General features: G+C 40.6%; 2 protein-coding genes across 13 annotated transcripts in view; one reads left to right on the top strand and one right to left on the bottom strand.

Moving 5' to 3' along the window:
* The first annotated feature begins 955 nt into the window (after window positions 1-955).
* Window positions 956-19,179, top strand: HELB (DNA helicase B). 2 transcript variants are annotated; one of them, XM_042791896.1, is made up of 13 exons: window positions 956-1,418; window positions 2,658-3,032; window positions 5,024-5,250; window positions 8,429-9,301; window positions 10,382-10,553; window positions 11,349-11,490; window positions 12,477-12,607; window positions 13,649-13,733; window positions 15,083-15,142; window positions 15,723-15,927; window positions 16,798-16,932; window positions 17,192-17,557; window positions 18,134-19,179. In XM_042791896.1, exons 1-13 carry the CDS (start codon window positions 1,232-1,234, stop codon window positions 18,221-18,223), a joined length of 3,048 nt encoding a protein of 1,015 aa, XP_042647830.1. In that variant the 5' UTR covers window positions 956-1,231; the 3' UTR covers window positions 18,224-19,179. The 2 variants fall into 2 exon arrangements, with proteins under 2 accessions (XP_042647830.1, XP_042647829.1); XM_042791895.1 differs by having other exon boundaries at window positions 958-1,418; window positions 17,192-17,638.
* Window positions 19,092-21,838, bottom strand: part of GRIP1 (glutamate receptor interacting protein 1) — a 335,638-nt gene continuing 332,891 nt past the window's right edge. For all 11 annotated transcript variants that reach the window (XM_042791892.1, XM_032999950.2, XM_042791893.1 and 8 more), the window contains one exon: window positions 19,092-20,885. In XM_042791892.1, coding sequence (XP_042647826.1) covers window positions 20,649-20,885 — 237 coding nt within the window. In that variant the 3' untranslated portion in view covers window positions 19,092-20,648. The remainder of the gene's footprint in view (window positions 20,886-21,838) is intronic.

The raw sequence follows: 21,838 nt of genomic DNA, 5'->3' as shown, positions 1-21,838 counted from the left end.
TGAATCCACCAGCCTTTGCCCCAGCACCTACTGCTTTTGCCTTTCCTTTAACCTGCATCCCAGTACTCTGAAGTGTCAGCAAGGCATCCTTAGCAGCCTCCAGTTTAGTTAGTGTGACATCAGTGCAAAGCAAAACAAAGGAGAAACTGGAAGAAAATACAGTTAAAAAATTAAAGTGGGGGCAAATGAAAACACAAGAGCCAGCAAAATCATTTTTTTTTTTAAATAAACCTTATCAAACAAACTTGATTATTTGACAAAAAGATATACTAGCTGATAGGAGTGAACATTCAGAAATATAACTATGACACTTTATTAAAAAAACAAACCTGCATAATGACATGACAAATATTAACCTCTTAACTACTAACCAGTGAAAACCAGTTTAAAATAGATCCTAGAAATACTTGCTTTCATCACAGATATCAAGTTTTCTGGTGGACTTCAGGAGAGATCAATACTAAGCATGACATGGCTTGGTATTTTCATTGATGAGCTGCAAGAAAACATGAAACTACTGTTTGATAAAGTTTCAGAAAAAGCAAAGACCTGCTGTGTTAATAAAAGTGAAGACTGAGGAGCTATATCTGTGTTAATAAAAGTGAAGACTGAGGAGCTATGTGAACTGCTGAGGTGACAGTACCGGGAAGTACAGATGGTGTTAAATTAAGACCTCCTGCAAAACGATTTGCCAGTTATATGTAATATTACATGACTTCGGGGGGCAGCTGGGTGAAATATAATAGGATATATTGGAAATCTGATTTTATGATTTGATGGTTTTGCAACTGGGGTCATGTAAAGACACCGATTTACCGCTGATTTATAAAAAACCGCGCTCTTTCTGCAGTTGGTTCCCCACGCACGACTGCCAACGATGGCGGGGCGAGAGCTGGGGGTCAGGGCTTGACCCTCGATGCAAGATGGCGGCAGCGGCGGCACCACCACCGAATCTCTGCCCGCCGGATGCACAGGCGCCAGTGGCGTCCATTTCTTCACCGCGACTCATCTGCCTCCTCAGCCTGCCCCGCCACCGCCAGGAGGAGAGCGGGGCCGCGGCTCTCACCGACACCCCACAGCCCCCGGCTCCCCTCAGGATGGCGCCTCAAGATGGCACCTGAGGATGGCGCCTCAGAAGGGCGCCGGAGGACGGGCCTCGGCGCGCCCTCCCACCCCACGTCTCCTTCCGCGCCGGGCGCGGGGCTGGGCGGAGTGATCCCGCCGGGGCGGCATGGCGTCCGGCAAGCGGTGGGGGGTGGTGGTGGAGCTGCGGGGGACGCTGCTCCCTCCGCGCCGGGCGGCGGACTCGGAGGGGGAGACCGAGGAGGAAGCCGAGGAGGAGCCCTACTTGGAGGAGGCTGCGCTCCTGGAGGCTTCGGGGCCGGAGCTGGCGGCTGCGCTGCCCCCGCGCCGAGGCGGTGAGGGGCGGTGGGGAGCGGGGCCGGGCGGGCGGGCAGCCCGCGGTGTCCCTCAGAGGCGGGTTTGGGCTCGGCGCGGGGCGCTGCGTTTGAAAGGAGTGGGCTGGACTCGTCCGGGTGCGGAGGGGCGGGCGGGCTGGTCCCCGGCTGCCGCCCCGCCGGGACGGGAGGCCTTTGGCTGCTCACGTAGGACGTTTTCAGAGCAAAGCAAAGCAAAGCAAAGCAAAGCAAATCAAATCGGAACTCGCGGCTTCCCCCGTTACTGAATTCACAGGTAGAGGGAGGATGATCCGGAGGAGGTTATAGGTCTCACGCAGGTGGTGTAATTTGGGCTTTTGTATGGCCACAGTATCGCAACAGTAAGAAAAACAAGAAGTTTTTCCACTCAAGTTAACTTTACATCAAAAAATATATATATTTTTTTTCCTTTGTAATACATGATAGTGCTGATACTTGACATGATTCCTTACTTTCTATTTAGTACTTAGGAAAGCAGGTGACGTTGGAGCAACTTCTGTCTAGCAAGAATATTTTGTCTGAGAATTGTTTAAAAAGTGGCTAAATTGAGCTAGGTAACAGCAGGAAAACATATAGACGAGGTGTTGTAGACCTGAGAGCTGCTGGTACTCTGGTTTGGTGAGAAAGAGGTCCTGCTAAACGCAGGTGCTAGCTTTGTTCTGCTCGTAGCATTTAGTCCTTGACTGTGGATTGAGGAATGATGTGTTTATTTCAGTGAGGGAAAGAGGAGGCAAACCAGGTCATACAAAATGCTGAGAGTTTGTTGTATGAATTGCTTGTTGTTTTGGTGGTTTCAATTTCAGGAATATTTGGTATACAAATGTATCTAAAGGGAACGCAGGCACCATGATGAAATTTGTGGCAAAGCCATTTAAAATTGATTTGCAAACTTAACTTGGCATAAATGATGTGATATTAAACCATATGCCAGTGTGTTTAATTGGCTTAATAAACACACACAAGTTTAATTTTGTAGTTTTGACACTTTGAGAAGTAGTTTTAGTGCTTCTTTCTGAGATTGGTTTTACTTTTGTTTTTAAATACTTCTGGAAAGACTGACATCAGGAAGTTTATGAAAACCGCTTCTTCGCTTCTACTACTGCAACTTATACAAAAGACAAAAATAAACTTTGAACAAACAAAACTCTTTTAATCAAACTGAACTTTGAATCTTTACGACTATCAATTAACAATGATTTAATTTTCTTTTTCATGATTCAGTTGTTATACAAGAAGAGGGCTCCAAAAAGGAGTATGAAGTTGTTGGACGTTTTCCATTAGTTGGTCCTTGGTGGAGAGTTAATGTTAAAGCTAAAAAAATGGGGTCAAAGTACTTTGTACAAGGTTATCCATCATATTTTCTGCGGACTGATATAGAAGAAAACAACCGGCCAGTCTTTTCACTTTTCCTTCAGGAATGTGCTGTTCCTGATGATTTTAAAGAAAAGTTTTTTACTTGGCTTCCTATGGAGTCTCTGCTGAGTTTTGGAAATCTTGAAGAAAAACTAAAACAATTCCAAGTTTCACACTTGAAGACAGGGAAAAACCAAAGAGACACCAATGCTTATGACATCCTCCACTACGTTTCAAACTCACGTAGGTATATCCCGTGCTGTTTTGATTGTTTTATAAGTTAATGAGTTCTGTCTCAAATACTGTGTTAAGGCTAACATGAAGTTTATATTCAAATGAATTTTGAACATGCAAAGATTCTTCTTTTTTTTTTTTTTAAATTTGAGGACAGTGGGACCAGTTAAAGATAGGTGTAAGAAACACAGAAGGACTTTGCTGAGTTCCAGTTCCAGTTGCACACCTAGGTACTCCAGCCCCTAATGGACGTTCAGTCTGTGGGACCAGGCTAGCTGGTCTGAAGCAAAAGACAAATACAGAAGGTCAAGATGTCTGAGATATGTCTTCAGCCCTAGCTCTCATTTTGCTCCAGTGATCAATTCCTGTTACACCATGTTCCTGATGCAGACACAGGGAGTCCTGGGTTGGTGCTGTACAGAGCCACTGAGGTGCCAGTGCCGTGGGACTCAGTATTCTGCATCGGAGGAGGTTTTTTAAATGCAGCCACAGCTGTGCATAAAACTGCACAGACACGTTGTGTCTGTCTACTGTTAGGTGCAGGCAAATGAAGTCTTCCAGTACCTAGTTTAGTGGGAGTGTCAGGCCAGAAGATGGAGGTGACTATTTCGGAGGTCAAATCATGTCTAACAGGAGAGATCGTAGCCTCTGCTAGACTTGAGCTGACTTTACTCCGGATAATATGTGTAAGGAGTGGAAAATTTTCACAGTTCTGTGGACTGTCAGGTGTTTTTTTCTGGTTTTGTAATGGTAGAAAAGTCCTTAATCGCTGTTTATGGACTATAGATCTTTTTGTGACCACAGAGGGATGGGAATTGATAGTGATAGAAACTTGGATCTAGTTCACTGGGTGTTTTAGTGGGATGTATGGATCACTTTTGATTGAGGCTTGTCCAGTACCTTTGTGAATCTGCAGGGGCGAAGACTGCACAGTGTGCCTGGGTATTATGTTCACTGTTGTAGTTTGCGGATTTTTCCTAATATCTAACTTAAATTACTTTGCTACAAATTAAGCTTTCTTCTTTCTCTGTCATTGGGCAATAGAAACAACCACCCATCCCCTTGGATGTCATGTTACTACTATTACTATTGGCATTTTTTTATGGTTGTCATTAATTGTTATGGGCTCAAGCAGTTTGTTCTTCAAGCCTTCATGATATTTTTGTGTGGAAATAGTATGTGTTGATTCTCCATGTGTAAACTAAGTCCTTGAAATAAGTGCTTGCTTTAAAGGGAAAAAGTTTTATCTTTTCCTTTCTGTAGGTAAGACAGTGATCAGAAAAATTAATGTTTTAAATTTGGAATTACAAAGTTTCCTTAACAATTAATAATTGTTTGGGGGGTTTTTGTTTGGTTTCTTTTTTTTTTTTTTTTTTCTTCTTCTGGCAAGCAATAAAACTTCTAAAAGTCTCACTTTCTTCTAAAATGTGTTTTTAAAAGCAAGGTATAGAGCAAATCTGTTTTATTATCCCGCTTTTGTAGATCCCAATGCTGTTACAAACAGGGGAAAGTGATAGTTTAAGTTTGGGGTCATTGAGAAAGCCAGTGGAGAGTGCTGTTTTCTTAAGTTCCTCTATTGATCTGATACTACAAATTTAGAAGCATCTTTTCTTATTTGGGATTTTTAAACATTCTTCTCTACATCTGTATGAAAATAAGATTTAGGTGAGGGGCGAGTGTGGTAAGGTCTGAACTGACTTTCCACAAAGTGCTATTGAGTATGCAGTTTAAACCAAGTGTATGATACGTGTTTTCCAAATAAATACACTTAGTTGCAGTTTTTAGGTCATCTGTTTACATCATTTTTTTCCAAGGCAGTTCAGGGAAAAGAGACTTCAAAAGAATTTGAAAGGGATTCCAAAGAATTAAGAAACTGAAAGAAATTTGAGATGTTTTGGATGCAGGAGAGGCAGAAGAATAAAAGTCAGAGTCAGTTGAAATTGCCTTTACAAATATCTTTGTATGTTGCTTAAAACTTCCTTGTTTTATGGTGCATACAGTTGCAGGAAAGGCGGTATTGGTAGCTCTGACTTCTCCGATGATATTGGAGTTCTTGCCTATTCTCCTGCCGCGCCATTTTTGCTGCCTACTGGAAATGATGTGTTGTCCCATAAAGACTGAAGAAAACAGTGCTACGGATGGTGAGGAAATACATTTTCAAGACAATATGCTAACAAAATTAGATGAGATATTAAATAATGACCCATGGAAACTTGGATTCAGCAGGGTAAGTAATGTTAAGCCAGGTAAAAAATGTGATGTTTGTTACATTTGAGTTTCATTAGAATACACTGCTGTTTCAGTTACTGTCTGTTTATTAATTGGGCAGTTGTAGGAGGTAAATTTAGTTAATTTGGAAATGGATGATGTACTGGACTCAGTTTTAGCAAAGGTTTTTTTTTCCCAGTTGGTCTACAATAAATTAATCTCAGAAGATTTTTAAAAGTGGTTTTGTTACAACCATTCATTTAATCTTTTCTACAAGGAACAGAAAATTAAATACTTGAGGCAATTGTGCCAAAAGTAAGAAAACTGATTTAAAACCCTCCATTGTCTTGTTCAGTTTTATGCTGACAAATTAGATTTTCAGTTCTGAATACATAGAACAGTATCTGTGCTTTTATAGTAAGGTAGATAAGTTACTCTGTAAAGAAGTCATCTGGTCTAGTGGTTCTCATTTCTTATAATGGGATTTGTGGTTGCCACTAACCTTCCTGTTTCCCTTTGCTACACTTGCTGTGCAGCTTTGCTGCTGCACCTCACCTTGGCACTCCTGTACCTCAGATGGGACCTATAGTTTAATAGTTCAGAAATGTGTTTAGTTAATCCCTCTGCTTCAGCGCCCCAGTGCTTTTACTGACAGATGTTCTGACTTGTCTTTAAGATCTCCAGTTCCAGAGATTCAGCAGTCCAGCCAATATATTCACATACTGTCCTTTAAAAAGCTTTTCCCGATCTCCAATTTGACTGTTCCTTGATGCAGTGTAGGCTTGTTGCTTTCTTATTTCTTGTACCAAGGACCACCATTCTCACTGCAGATTTTTTTTTATTGCTTGAGGACTCTCTTTAGCTTTTTCTCTTAAGGCTCAGCAAGTCCAGTTCATTTTTCTTCCCCTTAATAGTTAATCTTTTTTGCACGTCTCAGTCTTTTACTGTTTTATGGTAGTCTCTATAAAGGTTCTATATTTTGTCATAGAATCATAGAATGCCAGGTTGACAGGGCCCTCAAGGATCATCTGGTCCAACCTTTCTTGGTGAAAGCACAGTCTAGACAAGATGGCCCAGCACCCTGTCCAGCTGAATCTTAAGTGTCCAGTGTTGGGGAATCCACCACTTCCTTGGGGAGATTATTCCAGTGGCTGACTGTTCTCACTGTGAAAAATTTTCCTCTCGTGTCCAATCAGAATCTCCCCAGGAGTAACTTGTACCCATTACCCCTCGCCTTTTCCATGTGACTCCTTGTAAAAACTGAGTCTCCATCTTCTTGGTAGCCACGCTTTAAATGCTGGCACATGATGATAAGGTCTCCCCTAAGCCTTCTCATCTCAAGGCTGAACAAATCCATTTCTCTCAGCCTTCCCTCGTACAACAGGCTTCCAAGTCCCTTGATCACCTTTGTGCCCTCCTCTGGACCCTCTCCAGCCTGTCCCCATCTTTTTCATATAGCCAGGACCAAAACTGAACACAGCATTCCAGGCGTGGCCTGACAAGCACCTAGTAGGGTGGGATGATGACTTCTTTATTGCTGCTGGTGATGCCCTTGTCGATGCAACCCAGCACCCTGTTGGCTTTCTTTGCCACTGCAGCACACTGTTCGCTCCTGTAGAGCTTGTTGTCCACCAGGACCCCCAGGTCCCTTTCCACAGAGCTGCTCTCCAGCCAGGTAGATCCCAGTCGGTGCTGCACTCCTGGATTGTGTTTTCCCAGGTGCAAGGCCTTACGCTTGTCCTGTTGAACTTCATAAGGTTCTTGTTAGCCCACTCTTCCAGCCTATCCAGGTCTTCCTGCAGGGTGGCTCTCCCTTCCGAAGTGTCCACTTCCCCACTCAGTTTGGTATCATCAGCAAATTTCATCAGTGTACTCTTGATCCTGTCATCCAGATCACTTATGAAGGGCCCAGTATTAATCCCTGGGGGACCCCACATGTGACAGGCTGCCAGTTTGAAAAGGAGCTGCTTACCAGCACCCTGTGGGTGCAGCCTGTCAGCCAGTTCCTCACCCAGTGCACACGCCGCTTGTCTGGAGCGTAAGGTACCAGTTTCTCCAGGTGGAGGCTGTGGGGAACTGTATCAAAAGCCTTGGAGAAATCCAGGTAGACAGTGTCCACCACTCACCCCACATCACCCGAGCAGGTTACTTTGACATAGAAGGTGGTCAGGTCTGTCAAGCAGGATTTGCCCTTGGTGAATCCATGCTGGATTTTCCCAGTCAGTTGCTTCATTTGACTTGTGATAGCCTCCAGGAGGATTTGTTCCATAACTTTCCCAGGGATTGAAGTAAGGCTGATGGGCCTATGATTTCCTGCATCCTCCTTTAAGCCCTTCTGGTAGATGGGAGTGACATTAGCCTTCTTCTAGACTTCTGGGACACCCCTGATCTCCACGATTTCTCAGAGATTATGGAGAGCAGCCTCACAATGGCATCATCCAGCTCTCTTAACACCCTCTGGTGGATAATGTCAGGGCTCATGGATTTGGGGTCAAAATCCTGTAATAGTTTGCATGCCAACTCTTCCTTCACTGATGGTGGGTCTGTGTTTGCATCAACCTGCATTTTTGTTCCCAAGGCCTGGGAACCAGTGCTGGTAAAGAGAGAGGTGAAGAAATTGTTTCTGACCTCTGCCTTTTCAGCATTGTTGGTGACTAATTCCCCTCTCCTGTTAAACAGTGGGCCAGTGTTTTTCTTCTGTTTCTCCTTGCTGTTTATGTACCTGAAGAACCCTTTCTGTAGTTTTTGGCACCTCTGGCCAATTTCAATTCGAGCTGAGCTTTTTCTTTTCTAACTTTTCTTGAAGTAGCGTGTTCAGAATTGGGTACAGTGTTCTGGCTAATGCCTTTCCTGTGCTGTGTTTCTACAGTTTTTGTGCCTTTGCTTGAAATTGTACTAATCGGGTGTGCATGAGTTCTTCCTAACACCTAATTTCAGTGCCAGGTTTTTGAGTTTTAAAGTTTCTGTTTTATACAGAAGGGTGACTGGGAGGAATTATCATTCCATATTTTTAAAATACTTTGCTTTTATATAGCTTGAAAAGAATTATAACTTTGTTCATTATGAAAAAGATGTAATTTTTTCTAGACTTCCACTCTGAATCGCAGTTGGTATTTACTAGGAGGCATGTTATTCAACAAGAGGCTAACATCATCTGAAATAAATACATGTTTGCTTTTATTCCTTTTGGGGAGAAGATTACCTATAGGGAACTGAAGCTTTCTAACTGTGAGGCAACATGGGCCGCCTTCTGTCAGTGTGAACATCTCCTCTGGAAGATTCCTGACTTGCAGAAGAATGCATTAATTCTGTATGACCGACTGAAGAAACAGTGTAGAGAAATGGGACACACTTATGAAGATCAAGATGAATTAGCTCGTTTTGTATCTAAAGATATGTCCATTGAGCATGTTTGGCAATCTCTTGTATTTTTGAAAGATCAGAATGTAGTGATTAGGGAGAAAAAACTAGTGTTTCTGCCTCATCTTTATAAATCCGAAAGAGACATTGCAATGTGTATAGGTGACCTTCTGTCAAACCGCTCATGGCAACTGAATGTTGATGTGAGAAAGATACTTAACACTTCTGAGACATCAAGAGAAATGGTAGATAACAAAATTAATGTTACCCAGGCTTGTGAAAAGGAACAACTGAAGGAAAATAGTCCAGACAATCATAACTGTGAAAATCACTTTCCTGAAAAGGAAGTGGAGTCTGTGTCTGGTACCCAGAGTAAAGAAGAGGTAGACTTGGATCAGCTGATTGCTATGGAAAAGATTTGTTCTAATCCTGTCACAATCATAAGTGGAAAAGGAGGCTGTGGGAAGAGTACAGTAGTTAGCTGCCTTTTTCGCCACTTAAAGCAGATGGAAAAAGAAGTGGAAGCTGCTTCTAAGGACTTTGAAGAAGACCTGGATGCATCTGAGGAATGGAATACCCTTGATCATCACTGGGAGTCAGAGAATACATACACAAAAAGATGTTTGAATGTACTATTTACTGCACCTACAGGGAGGGCAGCAAGCCTTTTGAGTGAAAAAACTCAGCTTCCTGCATATACACTGCATCAGGTAAGGATTTTTTTTTTTTTTTATTTATTCCTTGAAATTGTGTTCTGAAAGACCTTTTGGCACTCTCCATTCTTGTTTTGAAAAAAGACTTGTTACTGAACTTTCCTTATGAAATGTGTAGCTATTAATGAAAATGCTTAGGTACAGCTTGTCAGAATTTGAAAGTCAGTGTTACATTTTGGGAAATAATAAATCAGTCATTTGAAACACATAATTTGCTGTAACTTTGGGGGTTTATTTTCGAGTTATACACATCTCCAATTTGTGCCTTTCTAGGGCATCGGGTCTTTTTAGCTTCTCAGTTGTGTGGTTTTTTTTTTTTTTGTTTGTTTGTTTTTTTTTTTTGTTTGTTTGTTTTTTTTTTTTTAAGACAAAAATACTTTCTAGATGACAGAGCTGTTCTCTAGTGTCCCATTGCCTAGCAGTCATGCTGATACCTACCTGTACATACATGAAGAGATCGGTAGCTTGGGGTTGAATAGCAAGATAAATTTAATTCACACAGTGTTTTCTTAATGACTGTTAAATATTGTGCAATTTTTTTTAGGAAAAAGTGGAAAGCAAACTCTGTGTTAATAAATTTAGGTCAACTCTCTGTTGTCCTAGATAGTGGAAGGTATTGAGATTTTGTTGGAGGTGTGGAATGACCTGTATAAATCAAAATTATAATAACATAAAAAGTCCTGTGTGCTTCTTTTATCTTTGAGAACTGGATGTTCTGCTTTCCTGTGCAATGTTGGGGATTTATTAATGTCAGCAAGTTGTTGCAGGAGGTGTTCTGTTACTGAGCAACCTAATGGCTGGCCTTATATCCTGTAGGGTCACTGCAGAAAAAAAAGGATGCATTTCTGTGCTTTTATGTAAGTGTGTGTTGATAACCTCAGCTAGAAATATATTCACCAAGGAGGGAAATAAGACTGAATGGTTGAGTCTTTTGAGTCTTCACAGGTTTAGGTTCAGAATTTCAGATAATAGCTCTAAATACAACATGATAAATGTAGCCAGAGTGTGGTATCTTAATAAGACAGTGGTTTACAGTTGATTAGTGTCAGAGCTTGATTTATTTTGATTTGTTTCTAGATCATCTATAGTTTTAAATCGTGGAGGCAGAGTGAACAAGTACAGCCATGGAGGTTTTCTACTGTGACGATTTTGGTTGTGGATGAAGGAAGTTTGGTGTCTGTGCACATTCTTAGTTTAGTTTTAAAACTCTTGTGTGATCATGCTCAGCTTGCCAAGCTTATTATTCTAGGTAAGTGAAACAGCAAATTTAGCATTATACAGTTTTGAATAATAGACAATATACAGTGTAAATGTCAGAGCTGCCACTGGTCTCATTGAGTCTCTAAAAACTCCAGAATCTTACCTTGTTCTGTACTTGAGTATTTTTGCTTATTCATAGGTCAGATAAGAGAGAGAGTTTTCCATCTCAGCTGTCAGTATGAAAGTATCAGTGTCTCCCTTCTCTGTTTAGGAGTGTTTTGTCTCATTCTGAAAGTATTATGACTTCCATGTGGTAGTTTATTACTTCCTGCAACTGGAAAACTTCTCAGATTTTCCTCAAATTTAAAGGAGCTAGTGTTAGCGTGTTAATCCCATGTTTGAAGGGAGGTTTTGTGTCATTCTTAATGCTAGGATCATCTTGTTTTAAATAAGAAAGGAAAACAATGAAGTGTAAAATCAAAATTTTCTTCTTTCTCAGAGGTTTGCTTTTTGGTATGCCATTTATGGCATTTGTTTTTAAATATGTAACTTTCAAGATGTGTTTGAATAAGATGTGATACTGTTAGTGTTCATCGTGCAGAGTGGTTTGCACATGCTTGTAAAATGTTACTGAGTGAGGAATGTGAAAAATTTAAACTACACTATAGGCCGATTCCCCAAAGTTTCTTAGATTCGTGAAAGTTTTATTTCATGTGAATTGTATTGAGGAAGCACGTGAGTATGTAGAGGGTTGAATATTTATTAATTCCGGTGGTTTTTTGGTTTCAAACAGTTTTTAACAGATGATATGTTACTGCTTCTCACTAATTTGCATTCTTTTTAGGTGATACTAGACAGCTGCCAAGCATAGACCCAGGAAACATGTTAGCTGATATCTTTGAGGGTCTAAAATCAAGAGGCTTTTCCGTGGAACTGCGAACTAATCACAGAGCTGAATCACAACTAATTGTAGATAATGCATCAAGGTAGGACTTCCTCTTGTATGTAAGAAGCATTCTCGTAGTAGTCCTGGTCCTTTACCTGCAAAATACTAGAGCATCCAGATTTGACTCTATAGTACTGCTGCTGCTACAGTTTCTTATTCAAAATCAGTAACACTAGTTTGTTTTTTTTTTTTAAAAAACCCAACCAAACAAAAACAGCCCCCAAAACAATGACAACCCACATTTTTTTTCCAGAAGTGTATGTATTGGACAAAAAAAATGCGTGTGCTGAAATACTCTTGAATTTTATGGGACATATTTCACTATCAAATATTCTGTGTTGTTTTCAAATGAGTTGTGTATGCACAAACCACTTTGTCTCTGAAATTATTTGCAATTGTTTCTCTAAAAAGGAAGTTTAAAGACATTGCTGGTAAGTGTGATGAGAGCTAAACCGGACTGAATTACATTGAGAGTTTAGATGTCAAAGGCCATTAAATCATAGTTTATTTTTTGCTGTATTAATACCTGAAACCTCTAAATGTTTCAAGCATTTGCATTGCTCTGGTCTCGAAATAATCCTGTTTACTGTTAGTGCATGATTTCTTTTTTAAACCTGAGACAACAAAGTCTAGGTGCAAGTGTCCAAGACCTTTTGATGTTGATTGAAATTTGAGAATATTCTGAACATTTGCAAGATGTCCAGAATGACTGAGTGTTTTACACTCTCACTTTTTTTTCCAGTAACACTTCAGTGTTACTCCAGTCTGCTCCCACGAGGAGAACTGTATGGATAATAAGTCAGTTTCTACTGCAGTGCTGAAGGGTTTAGAGAATAAATTACCATTTTTTTTTTTTTTTAATGTGAAATTAAATTATGATCAGAAGAAAGAGTTTTTGGTGTATGCAGTGTAGATGACAAAAAATTTATAAATGGCAAACTTCAGTCTGATGCAGATGATGATGAGCTGGAATCCGTTAACTGGAAACAATTTTTCTTTTCTGTTTTCCCTCCTGCTCTGGTGAAGAATCTCTCACCGGAAGCTTCCTGAGTTTGATGAGGTGTTGAAAGTTTCTGGTTGGAATGAGGAAATGACAATGCCAAGCCCGGAGAAGAAATTCATTCTTATTGCTTTGCCTGCTGGGTGGCGTTGTGATGGTACGTGTGTACAACCAGTTTGTGACCTTGACTTTGTCTTTGGTAAAGCGTAGACTATTTGGCTGGAACTAGCATTTTGGGAAGATTTTAGTCTGGTTTTGTTTGTGGTAAAAATTTAAATGCTGGGTTCATAATTTACCTTTTGCTTTCGGTAAGTGCACACAGCAAGACCCAGAAGTGCAAAGGATACACTGTAGAGTTCCAGATTACCAGTTGCATTTTGAAATGGGGGTGGTACAGATTCCACCTATGTAATCAAATGTAATCATCTTTTTATGTTACAGTGGGAGCTGTCAAACCTTAAAAGATCAAATTTTTCAGAGTTGAATCATTTGAGTAAACAGTAACTGTGACAGGATGGTGTGTCGGACAGGAATGTGCTTCCAACTGTAGAATTGAGTTAGGAAAATGGAAACAGAGGGGACACCAATATTTCTTCAGAAATGTTTTGGGGTCGGCTTCAGGGTCTTTGTTTTGTTTTTTTGACCTTTATTGGTTAGGTCGATTGAGTGGCCTCTACTCATCAACATCAAAAAGTTTCAGGGGGGATGTGGAAATAAAAATAGTGTGAATATTATCACCTTGTCTTACCAGAGCAACTTACTCAGCAAACAGAATACTAGAAATGGATTTCTTCTGTGAAATCTAAACATATAGGTCTGTGGCTTGAAAATGGTCTATCTTTACCTCTAATGTGCTATATCAAAACTTTATTTTCCATGAAATACGCTCTATGCAGTTGTTGAACACAGAGAAATAAGAATTTCTCTCTTTCCATATCACTCTTGTTTCTCAGTTTTTAATAGTGGGATAACTGTGATACTGTTTTGGGGGGAGTATATATGTAGATGTTTTGTGGAGTGTTTTTTTTTTTTTTTTTTGAGTGTGTGTGTTTGTGGGTTTTTTTGTTGTTTGAAGCAAGGTGAAATGTTATTGAAGCAAGAAATAAGCACAGGCAATTTCATACTGAATTATGTTTTTCTTTCTTAAATTGCTTGTTCTGCATATTCAGTGCCTTACCTGTTGTGTCATTTAAAACAGATTTGCAAGCTGCCATAAAGACTTTACTTAAAAAAGGACCAGGTTTGCAGGATGCCAAACAATCACAGTTCATTGCTTTCAGAAGGTAACGGATCATGCAGACAGGTGTTGAAAAATTCCTTGCTGGCAGCCACAACCTAAAAATAACTGAATGTGTCAAGTTGGAGAGACTAGTGGCAATATCATAAAATTACTAGAGAGAGCAACAGGCCCGGTGTCTTTTCCTGTAACTTCTGATTGCTCCCTGTCTCTCCATAGAGAGTTGCTTTGTTTTTCTGTAAACTTAATGTTAATTTGCACTGTGATTTGCCTTTGAGCTCACGTTCATCTGTACTGTTTATGTTAAAGACACAAAGGATGGACATAAGTGGTCAGTTGTAGTAGATTCTCTGAGAGCCCGTGCTCTGGTGTTTGCTAACAGCGCTGTGTTCTTCAGAAGCAAAAGGTGAGGGCTTGACCGTGGGAAGAACCCACAAAATACAAAGAAATGTATATTCAAATGCTTGCCATCGTGGCAGATGTGAATTCCAGGGTGTGTGATGGACATGTAACGTACTGGCTGTACAGGCTTCTGTCCCAGTGACCAAATGACAGAAGAGACTTGCATTTTGACCATGTGCGAAGGGCCAGATTTAGTCATATAACCTGATGGGCATTAGTGCTCCTGCCGGGCAGGGGTGGATGCCTGCAGTTTGGCTCTTTGGAAGCACAATACTCATCATTTAGGACGGGGTGAGGTGTAGGACTCTAGCACACTCTGAAGAAAAATTGGAAAGGTTGGTAGCTGCTGATAATGTGAACCATCACAGGAGCGTGAGTAGTATGGAGGGCCTCACAGAAACACACTGAAGGGATAAGTGTAACGTCCAGTAGTATCAATAGTCCATGAATTTACACTTCTGCACAGTAGGGTACTTAAGAAAAAACTCTTCCACTTTTATTTGTGAAAAGTCTTTTCTCAGCAATTAAAAAACAGCCCCTATTTACAGGTTATTAGTGGGCAAATAAGCAATTTATAAGTTTTAGCTAGTTCACCTGTTTTGCTTAATCCGCATTTAAAAGTTAAAATTCTAGGTCTTTAAAAAGCAAATAAGACTTCTGACTATTTTTAATATCTCCACAGACAGAAAAGAATATATCCAGGCTTTAGTTTTTCCTCAGTTTTCTCTTTCAGCTTAAAACCAAATCTGGCTGTTCTAGGTATGCATTGCAAACATCCTTCCCTCACTTTCTATGGTATTTAGACAAAGTTGTTCCTTTACTGCTCCATCTTCTAAACTGAATCAGCAGTTGTTTTTAATTGTTGGTGGAAGATCATCATAGCTAAAATGGGCATTTTCCATTATTTATAAATTAATTCTAATGTAACAGTACATGTAACTGCGTATTTTGTACATCATGATTTTGTTCATGTTCTCGTTTTGTATGATTTAGGCAAGATTGCGATCTAATAAATGAACTTTGTTGCCAACACTATTCAAATCATGTAACCAGGTAAGCCAGTGTTCTGCAATTTTTCCTGTGAATAATCTCACTTTGTTTTTGAAAGTGTTACAGTCAGGTCAACAACGTAAAATAAGATTGTAGAAATTTTAATTTTTCATGTAGATGCAATTATTCATGCTAGAAATCATGTATGTAATTAACTTTCTTTGGGTGTGTTAATCCCAACCTGGACTGTGAGCGGAGGTGACATAATTCATTTAAATGAAAGGCAGTTTATGTGAATTCCAGGATTGCGAGTTACTGCTGAATATTTAAAATTGACATAAAAGCAACTTGAAAAAAACCCCTCGAGGTTGATTATTTTTTTGCCACTGTATGATTTCTAAATAGATTCTGAAATATTTTTGGAAGCACAATTTTGGTGTTACTCTGTATTACTGGTTTTTACCAAAAAGTTTTACAAAAGTTCAAGAAAAATCTTTTAAATGTGAGTTGTCTTAACTGTTTTGGACATTATTAAGGTTTTTAATCTGGCCCAGGTATAGAGAGGGGAAGGAGAAGAAACACTCAGAGAGGGTAAGCGCATATTTTGTAAATGCATTTCTCCCTCTTCCTGTCTCTGACCTAGAGACCATAAAAACCGGCTTTTATTTCAAATTGGTGACAAGATTTCCTGCACGAGGAATACATATCTCAAGGATCTCGTGCCAGATAGTGGTTTCAGGGAAGATCCTAATCACCGTGAACGCAGAAGCAGAGAAACCCCCCTCACTGCGGAGGGTGCTGAGGAGGGCAGGCGGCTGTGCAATGGAGATATATTTTTCATAACCGACGTAAGTCCTTGCTGCAAGAAGTGGCACAAAAACCCCCCAGTGGTTAACTGATTCAGTCCTTGCTGAATCCCCAGAACAAAACATTTCATACCTCATAATTTTAGTCCATAATATATATACTTAATTCTTCTGCTAAACTATCAAGTGAAAGGCAAGAAAGAGGCAGACTCACAGTAAAGAATTACAAGAAAAAATCTTGGGGCGCTTTTGTAAAATGTATTTCAGTTGGTCTGTTCATGTCCAGTGTAAATACATTCTGTAAATACTCAGATGTGTCGTGATTGAAATGGACAACGTTTTCGATGTAGGTGGAAAATAGAGTCTTAAGTAAAGAATAAAGCTAATGCTACAGCTTGAGCTCTCCCCTGGTGGAAAACTAAGCTGACCAAAAAATACAGCAACAAAATACTGCATTTTCCTGCTGGGTTCAGTGAGTGGAGTTGACTCAGCAAAGGGTCCAGTGAAAGTATCAATATTAGTGTGTGGGAAAGGGACCACACAGGGTTGGTGGGGGAGAGTAGGCTCCGCTCCCTTAGTGGCGACACACGGTTAAAGAACAGCCTCAGCGGTGTGTATCGCTGTACGCTAGGATAATCTAAGTTTTCTGGGGGCTAAACTGCCTTTCTCAGCATTTTTCTTACTGAACAGGAGTTAGGGTAGGCCCTGTGCAGGGAAACTATTTTCCTTGAAGGTGGTCAGTGAAAGATAGCAGTCTTTTGGGTTTCAGAAGACACTAAACCACTTCGCTCGGCTGATGTTGCAGCCATTATAATTTCAGGGAAAGCAAGAATGTGGACATAGAGCTGTACAGACATGGATCAAACTGCTGATACAAGCTTACTGCTGAGTGTTCTTGTGCTGTTTCTTTAGGATGTAGAAATTGATAAACAGCATTTATTGACCATCAGCAGCAACTACGGCTCCACTTTCACAGTGAAGTATAAGGCACTGAAGAAGCTGTGTCACATAAAACATGCATGGGCCAGAACGATTCACACATTTCAGGTAAAAAAAAAAAAAGTAGCTATGAGCTAATAAAACTCTCTCATGGCTTTATCTTGCTAATGCACTGTATTTTCATGGGAAAGAGTAAGAAGCTGTCTTGAAACTGAAATTTCTTGAATGTAGGATGGAAGATACTCTTGAAAGTGTCCTTGCAACTTCCTTGTTCTTTGTAAGCTTTTTTTTTTTTTTTAAAAAAAAAAAAAAAGCCAAAACTGGTTCTTGATCTTAATTTGATGAGGCGTCCTTAAACATGTTTCAGGGTTCTGAGGAGAAAACTGTTGTCTATGTGGTGGGCAGCCCTGGCCGTCAGCACTGGCAGCACGTGTACACCGCCGTGACCAGAGGGCGCTGCCGTGTCTATGTTATAGCGGAGGAGCCGCACCTCAGGAGGGCAGTCACTAACAAGAATGTGCCCAGAAAAACTCGCTTGCAGAGATTTTTGAGAGAGGCAATCGCAGAAACGAGCAGCTGCCCCCAACAGACTTCCTCTCCCCTGACGAAGAGCTGCCAAAGTCAAGGGCTTGGGGCTCGACCTGTGCCTGGAACTCGAGGCGCTGCTGACCCACCTCAGCCTCCGACCGGTGCGACCGAGCAGGGAGGGTCAGCAGTTCCCAGTGAAGAGCAGGTGAGCGGTTGGCAGCAAAATCCATGCAAAAGACAACAAGCTCTTGCAGAGGATTCTGAGGATGCTACGAAAATACCCTCTGTAAGTATCGCCTCACCGAGAGAGTTTAAAACTCTCTCTCACCACCACAAGTCACCTGGGTACTGTTATGATTGTTTTACTTATCTAACAGTTTTCAAGATGACCAGTTGGTCATCAAGATTGGCGGATATCAATCAAGATTGGCAGGTGTTTTCCCAGAGTAATATATGACTAATAAGGAAAAATAAGTTCTAATGTCAGTTGCAGTAAATATATACCTCTTCTCACTCATTGGAGTGGCCTCTGGGCTAGCTTAGCCTGTATTAGCTTATCCTTTGTGTGTACAGAAGTCAGTTTTTAGGAGCTGACCTGCTGGGAAAGATTAATATAAAATTTAATCATTGCAGCTGATTTTTATACAGTCAAACATGCTTAACGTGCTTTTTTCATTTTATCTGTTTTCTGAGCTCTGTCGTGGGGAAAGAGCTTTTTTGGAAGATGTTATTGTACGAGTTCTGGTTCAAACTCTGATAACGTCTTTGGTTTGTTTTGCAGTCAACATCACAAGATTCCCCACTTGGGTGTACCAGACTTAAGAATCTAACTTTGGGACAACCAACTCCTAGGAAGCTTTTCAAAAACTAACAGACAATTAATCGTCCTTGCTATGAACCTTTCTTGAGCTTGTTTCATTCAAGATTTTTGGAACAGAGAAGCTGGGCATGCAGATGATTTTCAAAGGCTTTTCTGTATTTGCATGTTCTATGAAGAACAGCTTGTTTTAAGTGAGCCTTTTGCATTTTCACTGGTCTGTTTTTAGTAGGAGATCCTTTGGTGTGTCAGTCGACAAAAATCGTATCATTCTTTTGGTGAAGAATGAACTTACAGGTCGTATAGGATCTAGACGTTCCCTTAAAAAATACATGGGGCTTTCTAGGTTTAAAGACCATCCATAGCAAGATTTAGCCATCTCCTCATGCAACAGACCTGATGAGAAGCCATTATGGATGTGCCAAAATTCACATTTGCTCGAGTCAAAAAATAGTTTACAAGGGAGACTTCTTCAGATTTGTCTGATGTGGCAGAGTTACGGGCATGAAGCTTTTGACAGATTATGGATTTTAATCTTGTTACAAATAGAACAAGAAAGCTGCAATCAGTGACATCGAAAATTTTCCCCACTTTGTACTCAAAAGGCAAACAGAACTTGCCATGGCTGCTTTAGGTAATAGTTACATGCTGATAATGATCTTGGTAAGAAAAGCAAAATTCCAAGTCAGAGTACAAATAACATTCCACTTCCAACCTTTTTTGTGTACTGTGTGACTTGCTGCATTGTCATTAATAAGCTGAATGTTTAATCAGACATCAAATTGCACTAAACTTTGGACAGCTTTGCTTTTAACTATTTTTTTTTTATACATATGGCAGGAAAAAGTGTACCACAAATAAACATGGTATTTTTTGCTGAAACTGTAGAAAAAAAAATTAAAGTAGAAAAATGCGATCTCACTTTTAATGTCTTTAAATCACTGTTTATTTCAATTTATGCAGTTTTTCCATACAAATATTTGCAACAGTTTGATTTTCAAAAAACATAACATAGACGATAAATATCATGCTATTAAAGTATTAAATTTGTACAAAAATACTTTACAGTTTAATACTTATTTGTTACAAATAAAAATACATATTTAAGTGACTCATGAACTTTTTTTTTTTAACATGATTCAGCATTGAATGTCATTCTGACCTTTCCTGGCAGTGCTGAAATAGAAATCGGAGATACTTGAGTGTGCAGGGCAGGTGAGCTCGTTCACGTATTGGAAACAGCAACAGGGCTACAGTTAAACAGTTTAAATTGACCAGAAACAACTCTGTGAGGTGATTGCTTAGATATGGAGACTCTACAAATGTACAAATCCAGTATCTTTATATTCACCAAGAACAAGAATTACCAATAACAACTTGAAGACTGGAATAAACCAAAGCAGCTGCTGGTGAGCATATAAAGCAACTGGCAGTTCTTTTATTGCTTGGGGGGAGAGGGGAGAAGAGAGAATTTGATGTGTTTGTAAAAGATATTTACAATTTTAAATTCTAAAAACGTGTTGCAGGGGGTAACGTTTATCATAAAGAAGGCTGAAAACAAAGCATATTAAACGGGACTTTAGTCCCTTCAAGAAGTTGTTTGACTTAAAAAGCTCACGTGTGACAGTACAAGTTTACAGGTCTATGTATCATGAAAGAGCTTTTGTCTCGATCCTCCACTGACATAGTTTTGAGAAAGCCATTTTCTTTTAAAACCTTTCTAATTTGTCTCAACTCGTTTCAGATTTACTCTTGCTAGTAATCCTCCTTCTGAGGTTTCAACCCACTAAAAAAGTCGCTGCTTCAAAATCCCCACAGGTTGCGAGACAGACCAGGAACTATTTCATTGCATAGGGAATAACATGTTCCAACAGAATTTACCCGAGGTGGGGAGCAGCGGTCACCGCGTCCTGCGGCTGCCTGCGAGCGTTTTGGTACCACCTCCAAAGCGGGCTGTGGCCGAAGGGGGCACTCCTGCCAGCAGGGCCGGGGGCCCCACCATCACGGGTGTCGCCGTTAAACAAGAAAACCCGGTGCAGCGAGACCACTCCTTGTCCATCAGACGGCATCTTTCTGATAAAATGTTTTTAAAAAGCACGTCACCTGGGCAGCAGGGCTAGCAGAGGTTAACTCTGTGCTTTTTCCCTCAACCAGCGGCTGCTGATGAAGGGAGAGGAACGTTTAAATCATGTTTCAGACCTCTCCCCAGGTTCTTATTTGGGGGGGAAAAAAGGTCCTTACGAGTCTTCATACTGTTGCTAACGATAGATTGCTTAGAATGGAATGACTTGACTTAACAAAGAATTAAACTTTTTCCAAAGGAACTGTGAATTAATATAAGCCTTGAGACAGACAGCCTGACCTCCTGTGCTTTTTAGTGCTAGATAGTGTCTGAGCCTCAATCTCAGAGAAATCTTCAAAGGATTTAGCACCATTAATTATCTTTCGTTGCCAAATGTCCCACTAGAATGGTTTTCTGCTATAAGGTATTTGTAGGATCCCGTGTCTCCGTATGAATGTTGGCGTGTCCACTCTGCTGAAGGAAGGCATTGCTCTGATCACTCCACTCCCCGCTCGCTGAAGTCTGCTGGTCGGAGCTTCCTTTCTGAGATGCCAGGGGGTTTCTGCTGATCACCAGTTCCAGCTTGTTGCCGGATTCTGCGATGAGGGGCACAACTAGACAGCAGTCAAAGTCTCTGGTGCGAACGTGGTTTACCTGCGCGATTAGAAGATTGATTTTTGTTCCCGTTTTAGGAAAAAGAAAGGAGATCACAAGAGAAACAGATTTAAATATTCCAGGTAGAGACTCATCTGTACAAGGCGATTTAAGCGCGGCACCTGTTCTGCTGACACCAGTTAAGTTCTCTGCTCGCCCTTTAACAGACTGCAGCTGAAGTGGGCACACTTACACCCGTGACAGGTGGTGGCAGCTGTCACAATGCCCACTCCATACGTGACATTTCACAGCACGTAGTTTTTCTGTCTTTCACGGTGTTCATTAATTTAAATGCAACAGATCACATCTATAATTTCAACTCAGTTCAGGCCTCCTCTGGTTTTAATTAATATATGAAGATTTTTATTGGGCAAGCTGGCAGAAATTTACTTTCTCCATCATGGTCCAACTTGGCACTGTGGGAAGGGTGGCACTCAGTATTACATTTTTACAACCATGTGGATCAGCAACTTGGATTAAGCACAGAATCAATTCTCAAATCAGTATCAAGAATAGTAAAAATTGCAAATCTGTCTGGAAATGCCTTGGGAAATTCCAACTTCCCCGGGAGCCTTTGTCTGTCTCCTTTGGAGCTCTGAAATACCTAACATTCTGAAAGAATTTGTTTCTTCAAATACGACTTTAAAAAAAAAAGTCTAGCCTTGGTGCCCCTGCGTAAAAAGCCCAAGCCGCCGTGAAGCGCTGCCCTTTCGTGCTGAGGGTCTAAGTGATTTACATCGACCTGCGGCACAGAGCAATTACGATCATTTGTCCTTCCCACCCCCTACACCCATCCTTTCCCAGCAGAAATACAAAAGAAGAGTACTGCTCATAATTTAAAATATAATAAGCAATGTAGGTAAGAAGGTGTGGTGAAAGCACCTGGCAGTTTCCTCCAGTGCCCTCGGGGTTACACAGCTCCCTGAACATCCCGCGGTGTGTTTAGGAAGCTG

The sequence above is a fragment of the Tyto alba genome, unplaced genomic scaffold (assembly GCF_018691265.1).
Source record: "Tyto alba isolate M040663 unplaced genomic scaffold, T.alba_DEE_v4.0 Super-Scaffold_2, whole genome shotgun sequence".
NCBI lineage: Eukaryota > Metazoa > Chordata > Aves > Strigiformes > Tytonidae > Tyto > Tyto alba.
Note: the sequence above shows the minus strand (reverse complement) of the source record. Positions and strands in the feature narration are given on the sequence as shown.

What these genes read in the sequence shown, in the direction of transcription:
- HELB (XM_042791895.1), top strand. Translation starts at nt 1,232, where the DNA reads ATGGCGTCCGGCAAGCGGTGGGGGGTGGTGGTGGAGCTGCGGGGGACG. An exon ending in GAACGATTCACACATTTCAG is followed by an intron (nt 16,933 to 17,191) that starts GTAAAAAAAAAA and finishes AACATGTTTCAG; the next exon opens with GGTTCTGAGGAGAAAACTGT. An exon ending in ATGCTACGAAAATACCCTCT is followed by an intron (nt 17,639 to 18,133) that starts GTAAGTATCGCC and finishes TTTGTTTTGCAG; the next exon opens with TCAACATCACAAGATTCCCC.